Source organism: Melanotaenia boesemani, chromosome 9 (assembly GCF_017639745.1).
Source record: "Melanotaenia boesemani isolate fMelBoe1 chromosome 9, fMelBoe1.pri, whole genome shotgun sequence".
Lineage (NCBI taxonomy): Eukaryota > Metazoa > Chordata > Actinopteri > Atheriniformes > Melanotaeniidae > Melanotaenia > Melanotaenia boesemani.
Genome location: NC_055690.1, coordinates 13,864,328 through 13,883,321, shown reverse-complemented (window position 1 = coordinate 13,883,321; position 18,994 = coordinate 13,864,328). Strand labels below are relative to the sequence as shown.

Sequence of the window (18,994 nt, the reverse complement as noted above, 5' to 3'; positions counted from 1 at the left end):
CCTACTGTTTGTATGTTCAGATTTCCACTGCAAAGCCTGACAGCCTGCTGTCAGATGGGATTAAGGAGAGTGTTACCTGGGTACATGAGTGCACAAGGCCAAAAAGAGCTGGGTTCTGAGCTGAGACATTAATCTCTGAGTAATAGTAAAAATTATATGAGACCTGATCTAAGTTGAGACTGCTGCAGAAAATGATATAATTTATCAGAATAGAATTTATAGCCTTGGTGTCACCTAACTGCAGGGATTTTATGAAGTGATACCAAGGAGATATGCATAAAAATATTTTAGAAAGGAACCAATGAGTAACTCTTGGACCATATAAATCAGATATTTATTCATCTTGTTGATGCATGGATTTTAGATTTAGCTTTTTAATGAAAATGTTTATTTAATCGATCAACAATGTTAAGATTTTTATTTTAAAGACAGTGGAAATTGAAACCACCATTTCGGGAAATCGAGAGGAAAAAAGAAAACAAAGCACATACTTTTTCACTGGTGGTTGTCTGGTGTCACAAAACCTTTGCAGAAAAAGAAGTGATAAGAATAAGAATAAAAAAAAACTCTATTAGTTCCTCAAATTGCTTTGTTGCTAGCAAATAAAATTGCGTGTGAAGCCCAGCAACAGTGTGTTCCTTCTGTGTGATATGATTATAGTAACCTATCAGATGTTTTAATGATGCTGCTGCAGTTAGTGAGGATGAGGTTTTGTTTGATATTTTCCTGGTTTAATGCAGGTTATTACGCATAATGTTTTATTATATTTATATTACTATTACATTTTTTTTTTTTTTTTTCCATTTGGTAAATGTGAATAGTTTTATATTTATCTATAGTTCAATTATTTCTATCGGTTCATTTAATCTCTTTTTTGTTTAATTTGCTCATCAGTATAATTTATTATAATTTTAAAAGCATTTCTTTTAAGTATTGATGTTCTAGAGTTTATTTATTGAGTTTATTTATATTTCATATTTCCTTTGCAATAAGGATATTAGTGCACACAGTACAATCTAGATTTTCCTTCAGGGGCCAAGAAGTAGCGATATCGGTATGAATGAAAAAGTACCATAAACTAATAATAAAATATTGGTATCACACATCCCTAGATCACCGTCTCCTCCAGAGATCTGCTGAGATTAGATCTCATCAGTTGCCACCATCCACTGTCTGCTCAGTGAAGCCGAAGCTTCAGCAAGACTTAATTCACATGCTGCTTCAGTTTCTGTTCATACGGCATGTGTTTCCACTGCAGTGAGCAGTTTGTTTTTATTGATTTAAGACATTTTTCCATGTTAAAACAGTTTTGTGACATCTTTGCATTAGTTTCCAGCCTTTCTATTCTGTGTTTTCTTATGTAAATTAGAAAAACATAAAACAGAAAACATGAATTTACACATATTAACTCAAATAATTGGAAGTAAGTGCAGAGTGGTACTTCCAAAACATTATTTTGTTCCTCTCTTCTCTTTGTCAGTATTTTGGGATTTTACCTTTTCCAATGAATGGCTTAATATAATCATTTCAGGACATTTTGGCCTCATCTATTGTACCCTATAGGTGAATTGTTCATTTTAAATGTAATGGTGGAAGCATTTACTGGTGGAAGGATGAAATAAAAATTCAGAAAGTCCATGTTGAATTATGTGGCTTTGATTTTGAAAGCTAAACGTAGAAAAAACATTGCACTGACATTTGCAATACTGTAAGACACAACCAATTATTTTATCTCACATCATGTCAATCATTGGAAAAATAAATCTCCTAAAAGGAAGCATCTGCACGACAAACCAAAGTCTTGCTGGTTGATGTTGACTTGGAAAAGCTGTGCCATGTTCATTTTATTTGCCAGATAACCCACTGTTTTCTTGCTGGAGGCAGCTGCAGAAGGACCTGCACTGAGAAAGAATGAGAAAGCTTTTTTTTTTTTCTTTCTTTTCTCCCTCAGACCCAACACAGTCTAACTTATCACATCCCCTAACAGGAAAAGACTCACAGCAAGACAGAAAACAACCAACTGATGAAACCGCATTTGAATGTACATCATTGAAATAAAATTAAAACACAAAAAAATAAATAAAAAAATAAAACAATTACCAACAAAAAGAAAACCAACTAAAAGTACAGGGATGTATAAATAAAATCCTGCACTTTACAGCCCGTGCTGTTGGTGATGTTTGACAGAGCAGTTAATTCAGTTTTGATTGGCAGTCACAGTACACTGCTTTACTGTTTTCTCCCTCCTGAAGAGTCAAATGGACAAGATGGGGGTTGAAAAATTTTGCCACAATTACCATCCACACTATTTTATTTGTGTTATGATTGTTTGCGTCAAGTAGTGAAGTAGTTTCCTTTTCGTAATTACCTGTTATATAAGATGTATTTTCAAGTTAAAGAGATTTTATAAGTAATTATCTGATAATGAGTCAGTTTCATCTGTCTTCTCCTTGTTTTTTCTTCCCTTTTTTTTAGCTAAGAAAATTATTTCAAATGAAGAATGTCTGATGAGATGAGACAGAAACCTTGTGGGCATGAATAATACTACTGAGTCCAATTAAGCTGATGTACCCACTGAATGAAATCACCCTGATATGATCTTGTCTAACTCTCACCTGAGAAGAAGAGAGAGGGGGGGGGGGGCATACATTAAAGATGGAGAACCTGACATGAATTATTGCTGTTAATATATCTGTATAGCTGCAGAGCTTATTGTTCCTCTATCTCATTCAATGCCTGTCAAAATCCTCAAGATCTGAATTAGAGAAAGCACAGAAAACCTGCCCTATGAAAAAAGTAAATCATGCTACCACGACAGTAAGAGGAAGCTGTTCGTGTAAAGAAAACAGAGTAAATTAATTAGGGAAATTGAAAATCTTCTGGTTGAGCTGAGTTATAATCAAGCTGATTGACACAACTGTCATGAAACTACTGTGATTCCCTGTAAGCACTGCACCACAACCACTGAGACTGAATTTATGACTTAGTTAAACTCTTTGAAGTCTGCAACAACTCGCCGGTGAAATGATTGTTAGTCTAGCGAAAGTCATAAATCAAACTCAGTTTGTCATTATCTATTAATACTGTGCTGCTCTCGCTGTGAAGCTGTGGAAACAGTCAGAACGCGCACATTCTTGCCTCCTCCCAAGACTGAAAAATTTCCTCTGAAAGTCAGCGTTAGAAAACAGTTCATCAAAGTTTCACTGGCAAATGATTGATTCAGTCATCCCCACCGTGGTCTGCAGTGTGCATTGACAGCTCTGGAGGTGGCACTGTGCCTTAATTAAGCCGAATGTTCAGAGCTTAAATGCTGCAGGCACAAAACCCACACAATTAGAAGGACTAATGACGTGAGGCATTGCCCATTATTTCTCCAAATAAGCCATAGGGGATTCTTTACTTATTATCATTAATTCTTTATTAGTAATTAGGAAAGGAAATAGAGTATTTAGCTAAAGAAAAAATAAGTATGTAACCCAAACCTTTGTGTTGTTAAAACAAAGTGGATGTATGAGGGTTATTGAATGAAATGTGTGTGTGTGTTTTTTTTCAGAGCCATGATGAGATGCATGTTGTTGACAAGAATCATCTTGGTAAGTCAGATTTTTTTTTTTTTTTTTTTTTTTTTTTAAAAAACTGTGTGAAAAAATCAAAAAGGCAATTGGTTGTGCATGCAGGGTGCCAATGCTTATTGTAGAAGAAAGAATAAGATTCCAATTTGTTTTTTCTTTTCTCTGAAGGGAGCCTGAATTTCATAAGACTGAAGTGTGCTTTAATTACAACAGGGTAAACTTAGGTAACCAGGAGAAATAGCTGCATTAGCTGTGTCTTGAAACTTCCCTTCGTCCACGTGGAGGTCATCTCATATTAGGTGACATGCACCTCCAGGAGCTAACCTATTATGACCATGCATGCACAACACTGCAACTACTTAGAATCATGGTTATCTTTGGACCATAGATGAGAATATGTAAATCAGGCTGGAGGAGGACTTCTATAAGCACAAAATAATGATATACATTGACTACTTAGCCAGTTTACCTTAATGGTTCCTAAATTCTGATCAGAAATAAAAACTCTCAGTAGTAAACCTGTATTGTTGTGTTAAAGCCCATTTATCGTTCAATGCACAAGACAGACACACTGACTGACGGACAGTTTTGTCAGTCTTCTGCATCAGTTACATCACAGGAGGCAAAAAGGGAGGAAGCAGCTTTTTTTGGAATATGAGACTGTGATCCTAATGGACCACATTGAAAAACAAAAAGTTTTATTTGGTAGACACGATATCGGCATTACCAAGGTCAGAAAGGCAGAGGAGGCCAGCAGACGGCAGATGCTGTCAATCCCGTGTCAGAATCCAAGAGACGCCAGAGGCATTGGATGGTGCGGCTGAATATCTCAGTCGACAGGGCATCCATCTCCCAATGCGGAGACCAAAGTTCGAATCCCGCAGTGATTAATCGCTTTGGAGAAAAGCGTCTGCTAAATGGCAGTACTGATGCTGGTAATTTAGTCATTTGTTTTAATTTATGAAATAAATATGTACAGATGCATCTGAGATTGGTAGCAGTTTATTTAGTGTTAAATAATATCTCTTTCTAGTTGCTGGGTGCTGCAGCTGGGTGGGTGGTCCAGAGGGACACAATCACTGCTATTAACCAGGTGGACAAGGAGTTGCTGAAAATAAAGACCATCTGGACAGAAATTAGTACATCAATAAAAAAGCTTTTTGTAAGAATAAATAAGTAAAAGGAAATCCACGTCTTGTGTGTTTCATAAGCGATGCATCACTTCTAGATGCTCCAGCCTCCGGTCTGTGTCCCATTCTGCAGGGTCTTAGAATAAATGACCAAAGCCTGAATGCTTCAAAGCATTTTTCTATTAGCAGACTTTCCACCTGATTTAGCTGAATGTGTTTTATAACATGTAAGTTTTGTTTCGCAACGACAGAACATATTTTAGTGGTTGAGGTTCTAATTAATCATCACCTTAATTTTTCTTGAAAATCCTGGGCTTTTTTTTCTAGAGCGTGCAGTCTTAGCAGTATTGCTGTTGAATGTGCCTCTTTATTCATTTCTGCAAACAGCTTTAATATATAAAATGTGATGTGAAAGATAATAGTGGATTGTGCACAAATGTTTCACATTTCTTTGATTTTATTCTGTACCGTTGGTGTCGCCATTGCCCATTTTTCTAGATTATGTGTGTATGGGAGAGTTGCTGTAGAGGTCGAAACATTTTTCCGTCAAGTTTGGTTTTCATAAATCCCGGAAGTTGACTATAATTGGCTTACGCTGGTTTTTGTTCCTATGCCAGCTTGATAAATAAGGCCCCAGGACAGTCAGCCTGGCTATCTGTTCTCAACTCTGCGTCTTCTACCGGAATCTCAGCACACTGCTACAGATAAATACGGATAATTAGACATGTAGTACAGCTGCACCAATCTGCCTCACCTGCTTCCTGAACCACAGCTTTAGGCCTCTTCCCTGCAGCTGACCCAAAGCCACAGCCACCACCACAGAGACATTCATTTGTAAATGTGATAAAAAAAGAAATCTTATGTTTCTTTTGGTGGTGTCAGTTCTGAAATCACAAATAGGACATCAACAGAATTATTATACAAGTAACAAGTGATCAGAGCGCACAACTGCAGAGGTAAAAGAAGAAACGGTCAGATGATCACCCAGTGACCAAAACGAGCATCGGCTTGCACATCACATTAGAGCTACAGCTCAAGGACTGACAATCCCTGTCTTAACTTGAACATATAGTGACAAGTGCCAGTGGAAAGCTGCAGAGACATTTTGTGTTTTATTTTATGGTAGATTAGAGTTTAACATCTTTTTCTGTTTCCACTTCATATCAGGGCTTCACTGCTGTAAAAATGTGTGCACACGTGTTCTGAGGAATGTGTGAGGTAGCCAAACTCTCACTACACAATTTTTTTACACCAGTTTGTGTGAAGGAAAGAGCGTGGAGTTGACGCCTGCTCCATAACACCCTGATCGTTGACTCTAAGTTATAATTTAGCCGGTGACTATTTCCTAACACAACCTGGAGTTAAAGCTAGGGCATAAACGCCACAAACCTTTTAGATGTTTTTGACCAACCAAAGATTTTTTTTAAGTCCAGAATATAACAGTCTAGTAAAGATCAAAATTAATTATAAAATATGTAAAATAAAAAGTAGCTCAGAACATTGTATATATACAATACAAGAGGAATAAAAGGAGTGTTCACAGAGTTCTGCATGCCAGTGTGTGATGGAAATGTAATCAAATGGTGAGTGTGTGTGTGCGTGTGTGCGCGTGTGTCTGAAAATAAAAATAGAAACAAACCTGGATGAAAACCAGGTTAACACAGTTTTCTTTACATTCTTCTGAAAGCCAATCTCTGCTAAATTTCTTAAAGTCAAACAACATTTCTGGTTGTTGCTTTATTAAATGAGTAGCATAATATTTACAAATAAGATTTATTGCTTTTTATTTTAAACAAATTTAATATTCCAAATATCAAGGCTAATCTTGAATGCTTACCTTTGTCAGTCTAAACCTAAATATATTTTAAGAACATTTTTATCAAATATTTTGTTTTACAGCTGCAGCTATAAAGGTTTATGTCTTTCTTCTCTAACTCCAGTTGTTTTATTACTCAGAAGTCATTGCTTTTTTTAAATCAACAAAAATCATTTTTCCCCACAGGAAGCCTTATTTGTGAGTATATTATATTTTAAACTGATAATAATAAGCCTACTATTAGCTTCTTATTAAACCTCCATCTTGCTGCAACTATTTTAATACTCAGTGCTTATTTAATAAATATATAATTTTTCACCAGTAGTGGTCTACATAATTTCATATGGTATTTGAGATCAGTCTTCATCAGAGGAACAATGATATTTCAGCAGATGGAATTTTTACTGAGTATTTTTAATTTCTGAGAGAACCAGAGGAATTGAAGCGCATTATCTCTTGGTTAGATCATGAATAGTTAAGGTTAAATTGAGAAATGCTGGGTGCTGTGAAGTTTAAATGGCAGATACCACATAATAAAATTTGGAAAATAGGTTTTTATCTGATCCCTGCCCTGAAAATTTAATCAGAGAATTTATCTGACCTCATAAATATAGTCCCATCCCTTCATTGATTTGGCAGCAGCCAGAAATTCCATAACTAGAGCAAATAAAAAGATCTCTTTCCACATGCATGCCATTCATGCTTCATGGGGTTCATACAATCACCATCTGAGAGCGATTTTCAGGAACCTACATAGGAGTCCGTTTTCTGGACCTATGCCTGTTCACTCAACTAGGTCACAGCAGATGCAAAAGAACACAAAAGCAAGTTCATTATGCTCTCATTTGGCACCTCAGTATGGTAGAAAATACAAACAGACAGTAATCTGAAAAATGGAGCAACAATGACCGCTACTGCCGCAGTAATTACAACACAGAGGCAAAGCCTGCAAGTAGAGAATGAAGTTTGTGGGAAGAATTTAAAAGATGGATAAAGGAGATTCTTGCACTGTAAAAAAAAAAAAAAAGAAAAAAGTTGAGTGAACTTATAAAAACAATGTATCCAGCTTAGTGCTGGGCAATATGGCCTAAAACTGATATCCTATATCCCTATAAGTTTTTGTCTTTATCCTGATATGTGATATACATCCCAATGTTTTGAAATCTCTTCTGAGACACATTGTAAATGATGAATTCAACATTATCATGCATAAAAAAACACCAGTATGATTTAATTAAGCTCAGAAATGTATCTTTTTTGATAAATTTATCTTTATTGTGATTTTTTTTACTCTCAACAAACTTTTTTATTTGAACCTGGTTCAAATAAAACCTGCATCCAAACATTTATTAAAACCCAGTGTTTCCTCCACCATTATATTAGGGGCCACCCCAGACTCCCATTAGCAACTCCCACCGACCCTATAAGATCAAGTTTTAATTTATTTTATTCTTTTATTTATTCTGTAATTACCCAATTAATATCTGATATATTTTTCATTCAATTAATTTATATTAACATATTATTTTATTATTTAGGTTATTTTAATTCTGTACCAGGTCCCAACAGAAGTAATCCTAGGTCCCCTTTCCTCTAGAACAAGTTTATATGATGTCCTTTAATTATAAATCATGTTTTGATGTAATTACATCACGTCATGTCTGTACATGTCTGTGCTGCGTGCACATACAGGTGAGCTACACTCCTACCAGCAGACAGAGAGCGCACGTTGGAAATAGTTGCATCAACCACCTGTAAAACAAGACAAAAATATCTGGTTTAAGATCAGCTCTTATCTAATAATAAGAGCGACTGGAGGAAGAGAAGCTGCTGGAGGAGTTTCCTGCTCCGATGTACTAAGAACTTCATTTCCACCGGGAAACACATACAGCTGAACAATTAGTCTCCTCGTCATTGTCGTCATTTCTGAGGCAAATTACTGCTTAAAAGGGACATCTCGTATTTAGCTTCCATCTCTTTACGATTGTAAACTAGGTAGCTAGCTGCATACTGTCTTTCCCGACATGAAGATGTATCAAAACGCTGCCGTGTCAGTTTATACTGGATGTTTGCGATTCAGACATTTTATACATCGCACGTAAAACTTCTTGGGATACATCGAGTATATCCGAAATCAGCCAGCCATAATCCAACTGAAAGCTTTTTTTTTTAAATAAACTGAACTAAGGGGGTTTGCTGTTGTGTGAACCTAAATTAGGAGAGTAACTCAAAGTAGAATCTAAATTTAACTAAGATAGGATAGATATTCGGGTCTACTCATGTCTTTGAACTGTAACAACTTGTGTTGCTAAGAATATCATCCTGCAGTGGACGGGTGATTGTTCCAGGGTGTAGCTGCCTCTCACATGTACTGGAATAGGCTCCAGTCTGCAGTGAAACAGTGAACCACCATTTCAGTTTAAGCTAATTCTTCCTCAAAGTTCATCAGCCCTGCAATATGTCCTCTAAGAAAGTCTTGGTCTTCCAGATCTCTAATTCACCATGACCTCTCCCTTAACTACAAACCCTTGATTGCAGCAAAAACAAAAGAAAAAGATCTACTTTAAAGCACTTAACAGTTTTCTTGTAGACTTCTTTGGTTTGTAGTGATCAATTATACCATTTTGTGAAGCAACTGCTTAAGAGGACCCCATTACTGTCAATTAAAGTTGATTTAAATAGGCTGAATATTTTCAAAGGTTTACAGTTTGCATCATGCGACCTTTCCCCATAATGACAGTGAAAAAATCTGCAGCTTCGAAAATGTAATTAAGGAAAATGTCATTTGTAACAATGCTGTATAAGTTTCAGACTTTTAAATATGTGTTTGTTTGTTTTTTCTTTATTCTTTTTGATGGCACACTAACATTTATTATATTATTTTATACATTTCTGGAGCTGCTGAGTCTGAGGAATGAATTTCACAACAACAAAATAAATAAATAAATAATAAAAAAAAAACCTCACTGTGGCTGTTGAATCAAAGAGACCAAGAACACAGAAGAAATTTTTAAAAAGTGTACGAGCCAGCAGCATACTGTCGGATTTGGTTTTATGATCATGAAGAGAATCATTATCATTTCAACCTCTGTTCTGCATATATTATAAGTCAGAGGAAATGAAACTGTGCTTGAGTCTCAAATTAATACAATCGTAACCTATTTATATTTCAGACATTGGCTTTAATGCGCTGTATCACGGCTAACTGCAAATAAGAACATTACGACAGCAGCGTTTGTCCCTGTTATGTTATTTATCTGAGATCGGTACATCGAGGGGCTTTAAATCTCTTTCATATACTCTTAAACTATTAAATATAAAACTAACAAACCACTTAAAATGTCAAAAAATTTCCATACTCAACTTTTGGAGTGCCCTTTTGCAATCAACTCATCTTCTACATATTTTACAGTATTATAGTAAAATTAATGCAGAAATGTGTCCTACATTTTGGCATCCTGTTGTATCTTACAAACAAAACACATGGGGATTTCTCAAGTCCGTATACAGCTGCACATATTGCTCTTAAAATTATGCATGCTTTATCTTTGCAACAAGATAGTTGAAACTTAGATGGTGCATCCTACCTAAACTGCCTGAGGAGAAGAAATTGTGCTAAAACATGCTAAAACTCCCAAAGAGGAGTTCAAAAACATGCTTAGATACCTGTTTTCTACCAGGGCCCAGGGCTTTATTAAATATATCATGACTTACCACTGAACCTTCAACAAACTGAGTCAGATAATCCTTTGAATCACATTTTGTGTGGACTTTAATTTTGCCCTCCTTATCATAAATGATCTGTGAGCTGAGAGGAGCACATTTAGTTGGCAAATTTTCAAATATTACACTGTTTCTTTTTTTAAATCCGTTTTGTGAAAGGATATTTAAAAAAAAAACACTCAATGATGCAGCATTACAAAAAGCAGCTAACATAATTATTAGTTTGTACTCACAGACTGATATTCAAAAGAGTAAACAGAAAAGATTATGTTTAATATGTCCAATGTCACAGCAGATAAGACGATAATAAGGAGTAATGAATTTTAAAAACATCTGCAATTAGATGGTTACAGATCCTGACACCTGTTCTCGCTGCTTTTGTGCTGCTTTAGTGGTAGATGTGGGGCATAGAGAGGTAAAACATTTGAACAAGAATAGCCCTTAAATAAACTTCATTGAAATATTTGATGTCTTTTCTGTCAAACTCAAATTTTTCTAAGCTGATGCAATGTTGTTCTTTTATCTTGTAATCATTTAAATGAAATTAAATCCAGTAGACAAATCATTGTGACCTGTATAAAATTACAGTTAGGGATGTTCTAGTTTCTGCACACTGACATTTAATCAGTCTCCATCTTTCACAGACTGATTTAATTTCAATCAGTGCTGTTTTAGTTACATTTTTCTGCTTCTTACCAATTTCATGGTTTCATCTTTAAAAAAGACACTGAGAAATGAGTAAATAAAATACTTTTAAAATGGCATTTTATTAATCAGATTCTTTTGTTCTCTAATGAGGAAACAATATTTGTAAAATATGTCCAAACAAGAAGGTTGTTAGAAAGTAATAAAAAGCAAAAAAAGAAAAACATGCTGTCTTGTTTACATAATAGAAGTAAACCTGTTGTATGTGTCAGTGGAATTACATTATAGGTAGTTTGTCATATGTTATATATGGAGATTAACGAGAAAATTTTTCGTTCGGATGTCAGTACGACTTCACAAAAATCTAGCCCACCAAAATTTAAATTAGTCGACAGGAAACATGACAACACAGAAACATTTAGGTTTAGATCAACTTAAATTAAGTCTGTATGAACTTTGTTATAAATGGGTTGTATGTAGTCAACCAACTGTCTTCATTTGTTGAAAAGCCAGGAGCGAAAAGGGGACAGTTAGCTTCTTTTTTGGTTGGTTGCTGCAGTGGTTTAATTCTGTGCCGATTACCTGGTTTGCTGTTCAGTGAACCACCATGTGGTATTATTTCTTCACTTTCCTAGGCTAATTGATTATTTAGTCTAGTATTCTATTTTTTGTTTGTTGTTTTTTTTTATTGGAACAGCTTCTAATATAGCACTTGTGTGAACATTGACAGCAAAAGTTCCAAATTTGGTTTGGGAACCTGCACCGACACTGGCAAGGTGCCCTGACAGTGTGAAAGGCTACCTCATTGTATAAAAACTAATTACTTACATATTTACTTTTATGTCTTTGATAGAAAGAAAAGTGCTCAGGAAACATCAGGGTCTGCTTTATATTTTTGGGGTCTATTATAATGGGTTTACATTCATGTTTATTTATATATAAGTATATATATAAAAAAAAACTTTAGGTTACTTGCGTAACCCCGGTTCTCTGAGTAGCACGAGTGAGTGTCTCACTATGGGAACGCTCTGGGCGTGACCTCATCAGAAGCTCCTATTCCACTACTCCAGCCAAGATTGGCTGGAGCACGTCTGTCAGTGCCAGGAAGGGCGGAGACCCCTCCCCTATATAAGGAGCTGGCACTTGGCAAACGAGTCATTCAAAAACGCTCACCTCTTCCTCGCTACGAAAAAGCAAGGAGGGTGGCCTGTTAAGACACTCACTCATGCTACTCAGAGAACCGGGGTTACGCAAGTAACCTAAAGTTCTCTTTCATAGCATTCGTTTCGTGTCTCACTATGAGAAAAATACTGACTCCCGGATTGCATGAGCAGAAGGCAACAGATGGCGTACTGCCAAATTTGTAGAACCCGTCACCCACAACCCTGTGCAGCAGGAGCCAAACTGAGCACCGAATGGGCCAGTGGTGGCACAGTGACGTCAAGCTTGTAAAAGCGAGTAAATGTGTGGGGGGAGGCCCAGCTAGCTGCGGCACAAATGTCCTGAATGGACACTCCCCTAAACAGAGCCCAGGAGGTAGAGAGACCCCTGGCAGAGTGGGCACGCAGACCCTCTGGGGGCTGCAGTCCCTTGGAGCTGTAGGCCAAAGAGACCACGTCCACAATCCAGTGAGACAGCCGCTGTTTTGACACTGGCTTTCCCAAATGGGCCTTTGCCCATGACACAAAAAGTTGGTCACTTTTCCTGGTAGTTTTAGTTCTATCCATAAAAACACGCAGAGCTCTGACTGGGCAAAGCATATGCAACCGCCGCTGCTCCTCGGACAGGAAAGGCGGGGGATTGAAGGACACCAAATCAATTGGGGAACATGGCCCCAAAACTTTAGGCAAGAAAGCGGGGTTAGGGAGCAAGCTCACCCTTTCCCCACCCACAGAGAACTTTGTGCAAGATGGATGTACTGAGAGAGCATGTATCTCCCCTATTCGCTTGGCCGAAGCAAGGGCCAACAGCAGCACTGTCTTAAAGGTCGCCACCCTCAGATCCACCTGATCCAGCGGTTCAAAAGGAGGATCCACGAGCGCAGCCAACACCAATGGGAGGTCCCACGATGGGGCCAAGAGCTTGGAGACAGGGAGCCTGCGGCGAGCTCCCTTCATGAACCGACCCACCAGCGGGTGCTGTCCCACAGGGTCTCCATCAAACCCAACGTGGCAAGCTGAGATTGCCGCCAAATACACTTTGATAGTAGAGAAAGCTTTCCCCTGATCAACCAGATCCTGGAGGAAGGCTAAAATAACAGCTGCGGAGCACTGATAGGGCACTTCCTGCCGATCAGAGCACCATCTTTCAAAAACGGACCATTTGCATCCATACAGAGACCTTGTAGAAGGCGCCCTTGCACCCTGGATTGTCTCAATGACCCTCTGAGGAAGTCCAACAGACTTTAGGTTGAACCACTCACGGGCCAGGCCCATAGAGCTAACCTCTCTGGGTGGGGGTGAAAAATTTCCCCCCGAGCCTGAGACAACAGATCTCTACGCACTGGTAGAGGCCAGGGTTCCTCCCACAAGAGCTGGGTTATCTCTGCTAACCAGTGTTTTGACGGCCAGTGGGGTGCAATAAGAATCATCGACAGACCCCCTGCTCGCACTCTGGCTAATGTCGATGAAATGAGTGCTATGGGAGGGAACGCGTACAGAAGGACATGAGGCCACTGGTGGGCAAGGGCATCCACTCCCAGCGGAGCACTCAGGTCGTGCAGGGAGAAGAACAGAGGGCACTGAGTGTTCTCTTGATTTGCGAAAAGGTCCACCAACGGTTGACCAAAACGCTGCCAGACCTGTTCGGCCACGTCTGGGTGGAGCCTCCACTCCGCATACAGAGGGCTCCCCCTGGAAAGCAGGTCTGCCCCCCGGTTCAGAACCCCCAGCACATGAGTGGCCCTCAGGGACAGAAAAAAAAAAAAAAAAAAAAAGAAAATTCCTGCTGGCCCAAATTATCAGCTTGTGGGCTAGCAAATGCAGGTGGGGAGACTTCAACCCCCCCTGCCTGTTGATATAAGCCACCACAGTGGTATTGTCTGTCCTGATTAACACATGATGCCCCCTTAAGAGAGGGAGAAAATGTTCCAGTGTTAAGAGGACTGCCAGCAGTTCCAAGTAATTTATATGGGCAAAGCGCATGTGAGGGCTCCATGTCCCGTTCACAGTCCTGCCCTCCAAGATGCCCCCCCAGCCTGAGAGCGAGGCATCTGTGGTAACCACTTTCCTGCTCTGTACAGTTCCCATTGGCACACCCTGAGTCAGGAATCCTGCACCTCTCCAGGGGCGCAATGCGGCCGAGCAGGCTGCAGAAACTCGTAGTCTGCTTGCAGACCATGGGCTCCGCCTCTGAGAGGCTACCCAGCGTTGGATCCCCCTCATGTGCAGGCGGCCCAACGGGACCACCACCAGCGCTGACACCATCAGCCCTAACAGTCTCCGGCATAATCCGGGTGAGACTAGATTTCCCCTGTAAAACAGGGCTAAGCAGTCTGTCAGGGATTTCACCCGTTCTGCAGTCAGCTTTACTCTGGCCTGAACTGAGTTCAGAGACAGGCCTATAAAGGAAATAGTCTGAGATGGGAGAAGAACACTCTTCTCCATATTTATCCTGAAACCCAGATCTACCATATGGTTCGACAACCGCTTCGTGTGATCTGCCGCCTCCTGGCAAGAGGACGCTGCAATTAGCCAGTCGTCTATGTACATGGCTACTCTGACCCCCCCTCTCCTGAGAGGTGCCACCGCGGCCTCTGTGCATTTTACAAACACCCTCGGACTCAAGGAGAGGCCAAACGGGAGCACAAGGTATTCGTAGCATCTCCCCTGAAATGCAAACCTGAGGTACTTCCTGTGCAGCGGATATATGGGGATGTGAAAATACGCGTCCTTCAGATCGATTGAAGTGAACCAATCACCCGGGCGAAGGAAACGTACTAGAGCAGCGTGCGTCAGCATCCTGAATTTGTACTTCCTGAGATGCTTGTTTAAGGTCCGCAGGTCCAAAATTGCCCGCATCCCGAGATCGCCTTTCTTTGGCACGAGGAAATATCTTGAGTAAAACCCACTCTGACTGTGTACATGGGAAATTACACGTACCGCTCCTTTCTCCAACAGAGAGAAAATTTCCTCCTGAAGGAAGTGAGCCTCTTGCCCCTCGGCAAACGATTCGATCACCCCTCGAAAAACCGGGGGGGATACGGCGAATTGTAGCCTGTATCCTCTGCTTATTGTGCTCAGAATCCAGCCCGAGTCTGTACAGCCTTTCCACCGCTCCACTCTCAGTGACAGGGGGCTGACAGGTCGGACCGCGATTTGTGGAGTTAGCTCGCCCTCTTGTGGCGCTGAGCTGCCGGACAAAACGCTCTGTACTACGCATGCGCGAGGACAGTGATCCTCCGCAGAGACGTTTATAATTGGAAGAGGTCTCACTCCGCTCGGGAAATGCGAGACCCGTTCTCGTTGTGTTGATATTGTTTTTATGTTTTGCAACATATCCAACTGCGCCCTCGGCACAACGCCTGGATGCGACAGTTTGCAAACTTTTAATGCTTTTTGAACAAATGTGCTTGTGAGACAAGGCTGGGGACCACAAAAGGGTCTCTCCTGATGAAACCAGTCTCTGCATCGTTTCGAAGCGCGCTGTGCAGGCTCGAACATCCTGTCGTCCATGCGCCGAACTTGGCCACCTCTTCCCAGGAGCTGAGGTGATGGGGAGAGCGGATCCAGCACGTGCTGTCCCTCCCGACTGACTATCAGGCCAAACGTTTCCTCCTCCGAACAGTCTGAGTGGAGGTAGGTGGCGGCTGATCGGGGTGCGAACCTTCAGACCTCTTCTGCCACTGGCCCTTGTTGGCGGGGCCTCGTGAAGGTGTCTGAGCAGCAGGCTGCGCTTTCGTCAGCTTGGGGATCTTGAAGGTTGGGGGCGGACGAGCCCTCTTTTGCATGGTGGAGACAGCCGCACCAAACAAACCCTCTGGGGTTATGGGGGTATCAAGAAGATCCTCCTTCTCCTTGGTCGAGAGTGTGATGAGGTTCAGCCAGCGTGCCCTCTCCTGCAGTATCATAAGTCCCATAGCTCTGCCCAGTGCCTGGACCGCTACCTTGTGGAGGTGAAGGCAGTGATCGGTAATAACACACACTTCCTCCCACAGTGCAGAGTCGGGAGCGGAGGTCATCTCCTCCTCCAGCTCCGCCTGATACGCCATAAGCAGGGATGAGGCATTGAGTGCGCGGACCGTCAGCGCAGCAGCTTTGTAGGATTTCTCCGTCAGGTTGGACTGAAAATGGTTCGCGCTGGAGGGTAGGGTGGACCCCCCCGCCGACATAGACGTCTTTGGGTGAAGGTGCGCTGCTACTGCAGACTCGACTGGGGGCATCTGGCGAAGGCCGCACTTTTCAATTCCCTCACAGATGAGTACAGAACTCCCACTCACTGGGTGTTTCTCCCTGTAGGGTTTGCTCCGCCAGGAGATGGAAAACTCCTCCAATAACTCTGGGAAAAATGGTAAAAGCTGCTTCCCCGTTCTCTTTGATTTTGGCAGCTTCTTCCCTTCATAACGGGACCGGCTGGCCTCAGCTTGGACTTCAGGCCACTGGATGTTGAGCTTTACTGCGGCGCGTTTGCACACGTCCTGCAGGTCCGATTCCAGGGCAGGTGAAGAGGCTCCTTCGCCGACGCCTTGGGGCTTTGCAGCCAGACTAGGCAGTCTCAATGGTGGATAGTCGTCCTCCTCTTCATCAGAGATGAGAAGTTCCGAACTTGCATCGGAGACTTCATCCTCTCCTGCCATAGGATAATCCAGCGAACCGGCCGTGAGGTCGTGGTCGGCTGAAACCAGTGGGTTCGGGTCAACAGCATCGAGGATTTCGCCCCAGCTTGTTCCAGGTTCTGCATCTGGGACCAGTGAGACCATCTGGTCCACAGGTTCTTGACTACCAGCCGCAGAAACCATCATAGGGTCGCTGCCAGACATGTTCCTTTGACGTGCCAGACGGCGACGAAGCAACTTGAGGGAGAACCGGCTACAGTGGGAGCACACCTCCGAAGACTCAAGCGCAGCTTGGGCATGTTTCAGACCGAGACACATCACACACTGCAGGTGGGTATCCCAGCTGGAAATTTTATTGCCGCAGGGGCAGGTTCGCACCTGTGGTTTCTCCCCTGCTTCAGTGGGTACTTGGGCGGTATCCATTCTCTTAGCAGGGCAATTTAGCTGTGGAGCTAGGGCGCAGTCGGTGACAACCACGGCTAACCCGGTGGGCTTGGTGCGAGAAGCGTCGCAGCTCCTCCGCAGGTAGCTCGCACAGCGAGAGTATCACTACTCTGGATCCACCAACGGTCGCTCAGAGGGCTGTCGTTGGCTCCGGTTGAGTGTTGCCACTCGCTACTTAAGGTATTACTACCAGAACAGCTAGTTGTGGTATTGCTACCTGTGAGTATGGCTACTCGGGACAGCTAACGGCAGGTGTATTGCTACCCTTAGCAGTTAGCCGCTCACACCGCTGTTTTGCAACAGGCTAGTGAGAGGAGTTATCTCTTCGAAGACTGTGCAAGCCTGGAACAAAGCGCCCGGCGACCGAGTTTGCACTCGTGTCTGTTAAGCTAGGTCCCGAGGTAGACAGTGGGTCGAGAGAGATTTTAGGACTTCTGCTCGTAGCGAGAAGAGGTTTTTGAATGACCCGTTTGCCAAGTGCCAGCTCCTTATATAGGGGAGGGGTCTCCGCCCTTCCTGGCACTGACAGACGGTGCTCCAGCCAATCTTGGCTGGAGTAGTGGAATAGGAGCTTCTGATGAGGTCACGCCCAGAGCGTTCCCATAGTGAGACACGAAACGAATGTTATGAAAGAGAACTTTCTAAAAGGCTCAGCTGTAGACGCAGGGCTGGGATATACTTGTTGTTAGCAACGCTTCCTCGTACGTGTCATTGCTGCCATGTTTATGGAAAAGCCCTGGAAAGACAGTGTGACTGGCAGATTGGCCTATCCCTAATTCAGATTCCAAATGCTGTGTACTGACCCTAGTGGTGACCTCCAGTATTGGGAGATTTGGCTGCATTCTCCTGCAGCAAATATATACACTCACGGTGCAAAACATTTGCATACACAGCAAGCATATCCCAGCCCTTAAGCTTCCACAATGTCAAAAACCCATCTGCTATGAAGGGTCAGGTGTTTGATCCAGAATGGCAAACAGTACAGCAGTCATACATTCCTTAAGGATTGCCAGATAAACCACAAGAGAGACATTGTGTTAATGTGTTTCATTATCATGTCAATACATTAAGGACGAAAAGTCAGGATGACAAGCTAAGGCATTTCTGAGGCTTTGTTTTCTGCAGGACAGAATAACTGGACTTTGGTTCTAACTTTAAGACTTGGAACTCTGCGACTATAGTACATTCACCAAAACTTATATAATGTACCAAATGCAAAAGTGGGAAAGGAACACAATAACCTCTTCAAATGTATATTAACTTTGTACTACAGCAGTGAAGGTATGCCAGAATTTAAATTAGATTATCAGGTCTACAGTAATAAACATTTCAAGAGCAGCAATACTGTCCTGAATGCAGTTGTATCATATTTATGCACTTACCCTGAACCAGCTTCTTTAGACTTGTGGTGCATGCATCCTATCTTTAAGAAAGCACATTGTTCACAGGATGTTGCATGAAAGCTTCTCGTGTATTTATTTTCCCTCATTTCTTCATTCTTTTTCTTTGGAGTGCCTGGCTGCTCAGCTGTGACAAATCTCTGCTGTGTTTGTTTTTCTTCGTTTATAACGCTGAACACAGCCAGCGACTTTATTTTCCAAAGTCACATAACATCACACAAACTTCATAGGAACTGTTGGAATTGCTGGCAGCATATATCTGGATAAGGGCCCTGAAATTGTGCATCTTTCCTAAAATTCCACCCTTTAGAGAAAAGAGAAAAACATTTTTTTTAAAGTAATGTTTCATACTGTTTCGAGTCATCCAGTTGTATTATGGTTAATGAATGGGCTTTATAAGCAAGACCTGGGCTCTTAAGAATTAATTGCCTGATCTTCCTGAATTATTGATACAAAGTGAGGTTTAAGGGTTGAGGTCAGTGCTCATTAGT

The 18,994-nt window shown here is 41.5% G+C and overlaps 1 protein-coding gene across 3 annotated transcripts in view; it reads left to right on the top strand.

Annotated features, from left to right (window-relative positions):
* Positions 1–18,994, top strand: part of b3glcta (beta 3-glucosyltransferase a) — a 118,830-nt gene that overhangs the window by 27,902 nt on the left and 71,934 nt on the right. For all 3 annotated transcript variants that reach the window (XR_006011423.1, XR_006011422.1, XM_041993866.1), the window contains exon 3: positions 3,554–3,593. Coding sequence is in view for 1 of the 3 variants with exons in the window: in XM_041993866.1 (XP_041849800.1) it covers positions 3,554–3,593 (40 nt within the window). In the remaining 2 variants the exon portion in view is untranslated. The remainder of the gene's footprint in view (positions 1–3,553; positions 3,594–18,994) is intronic.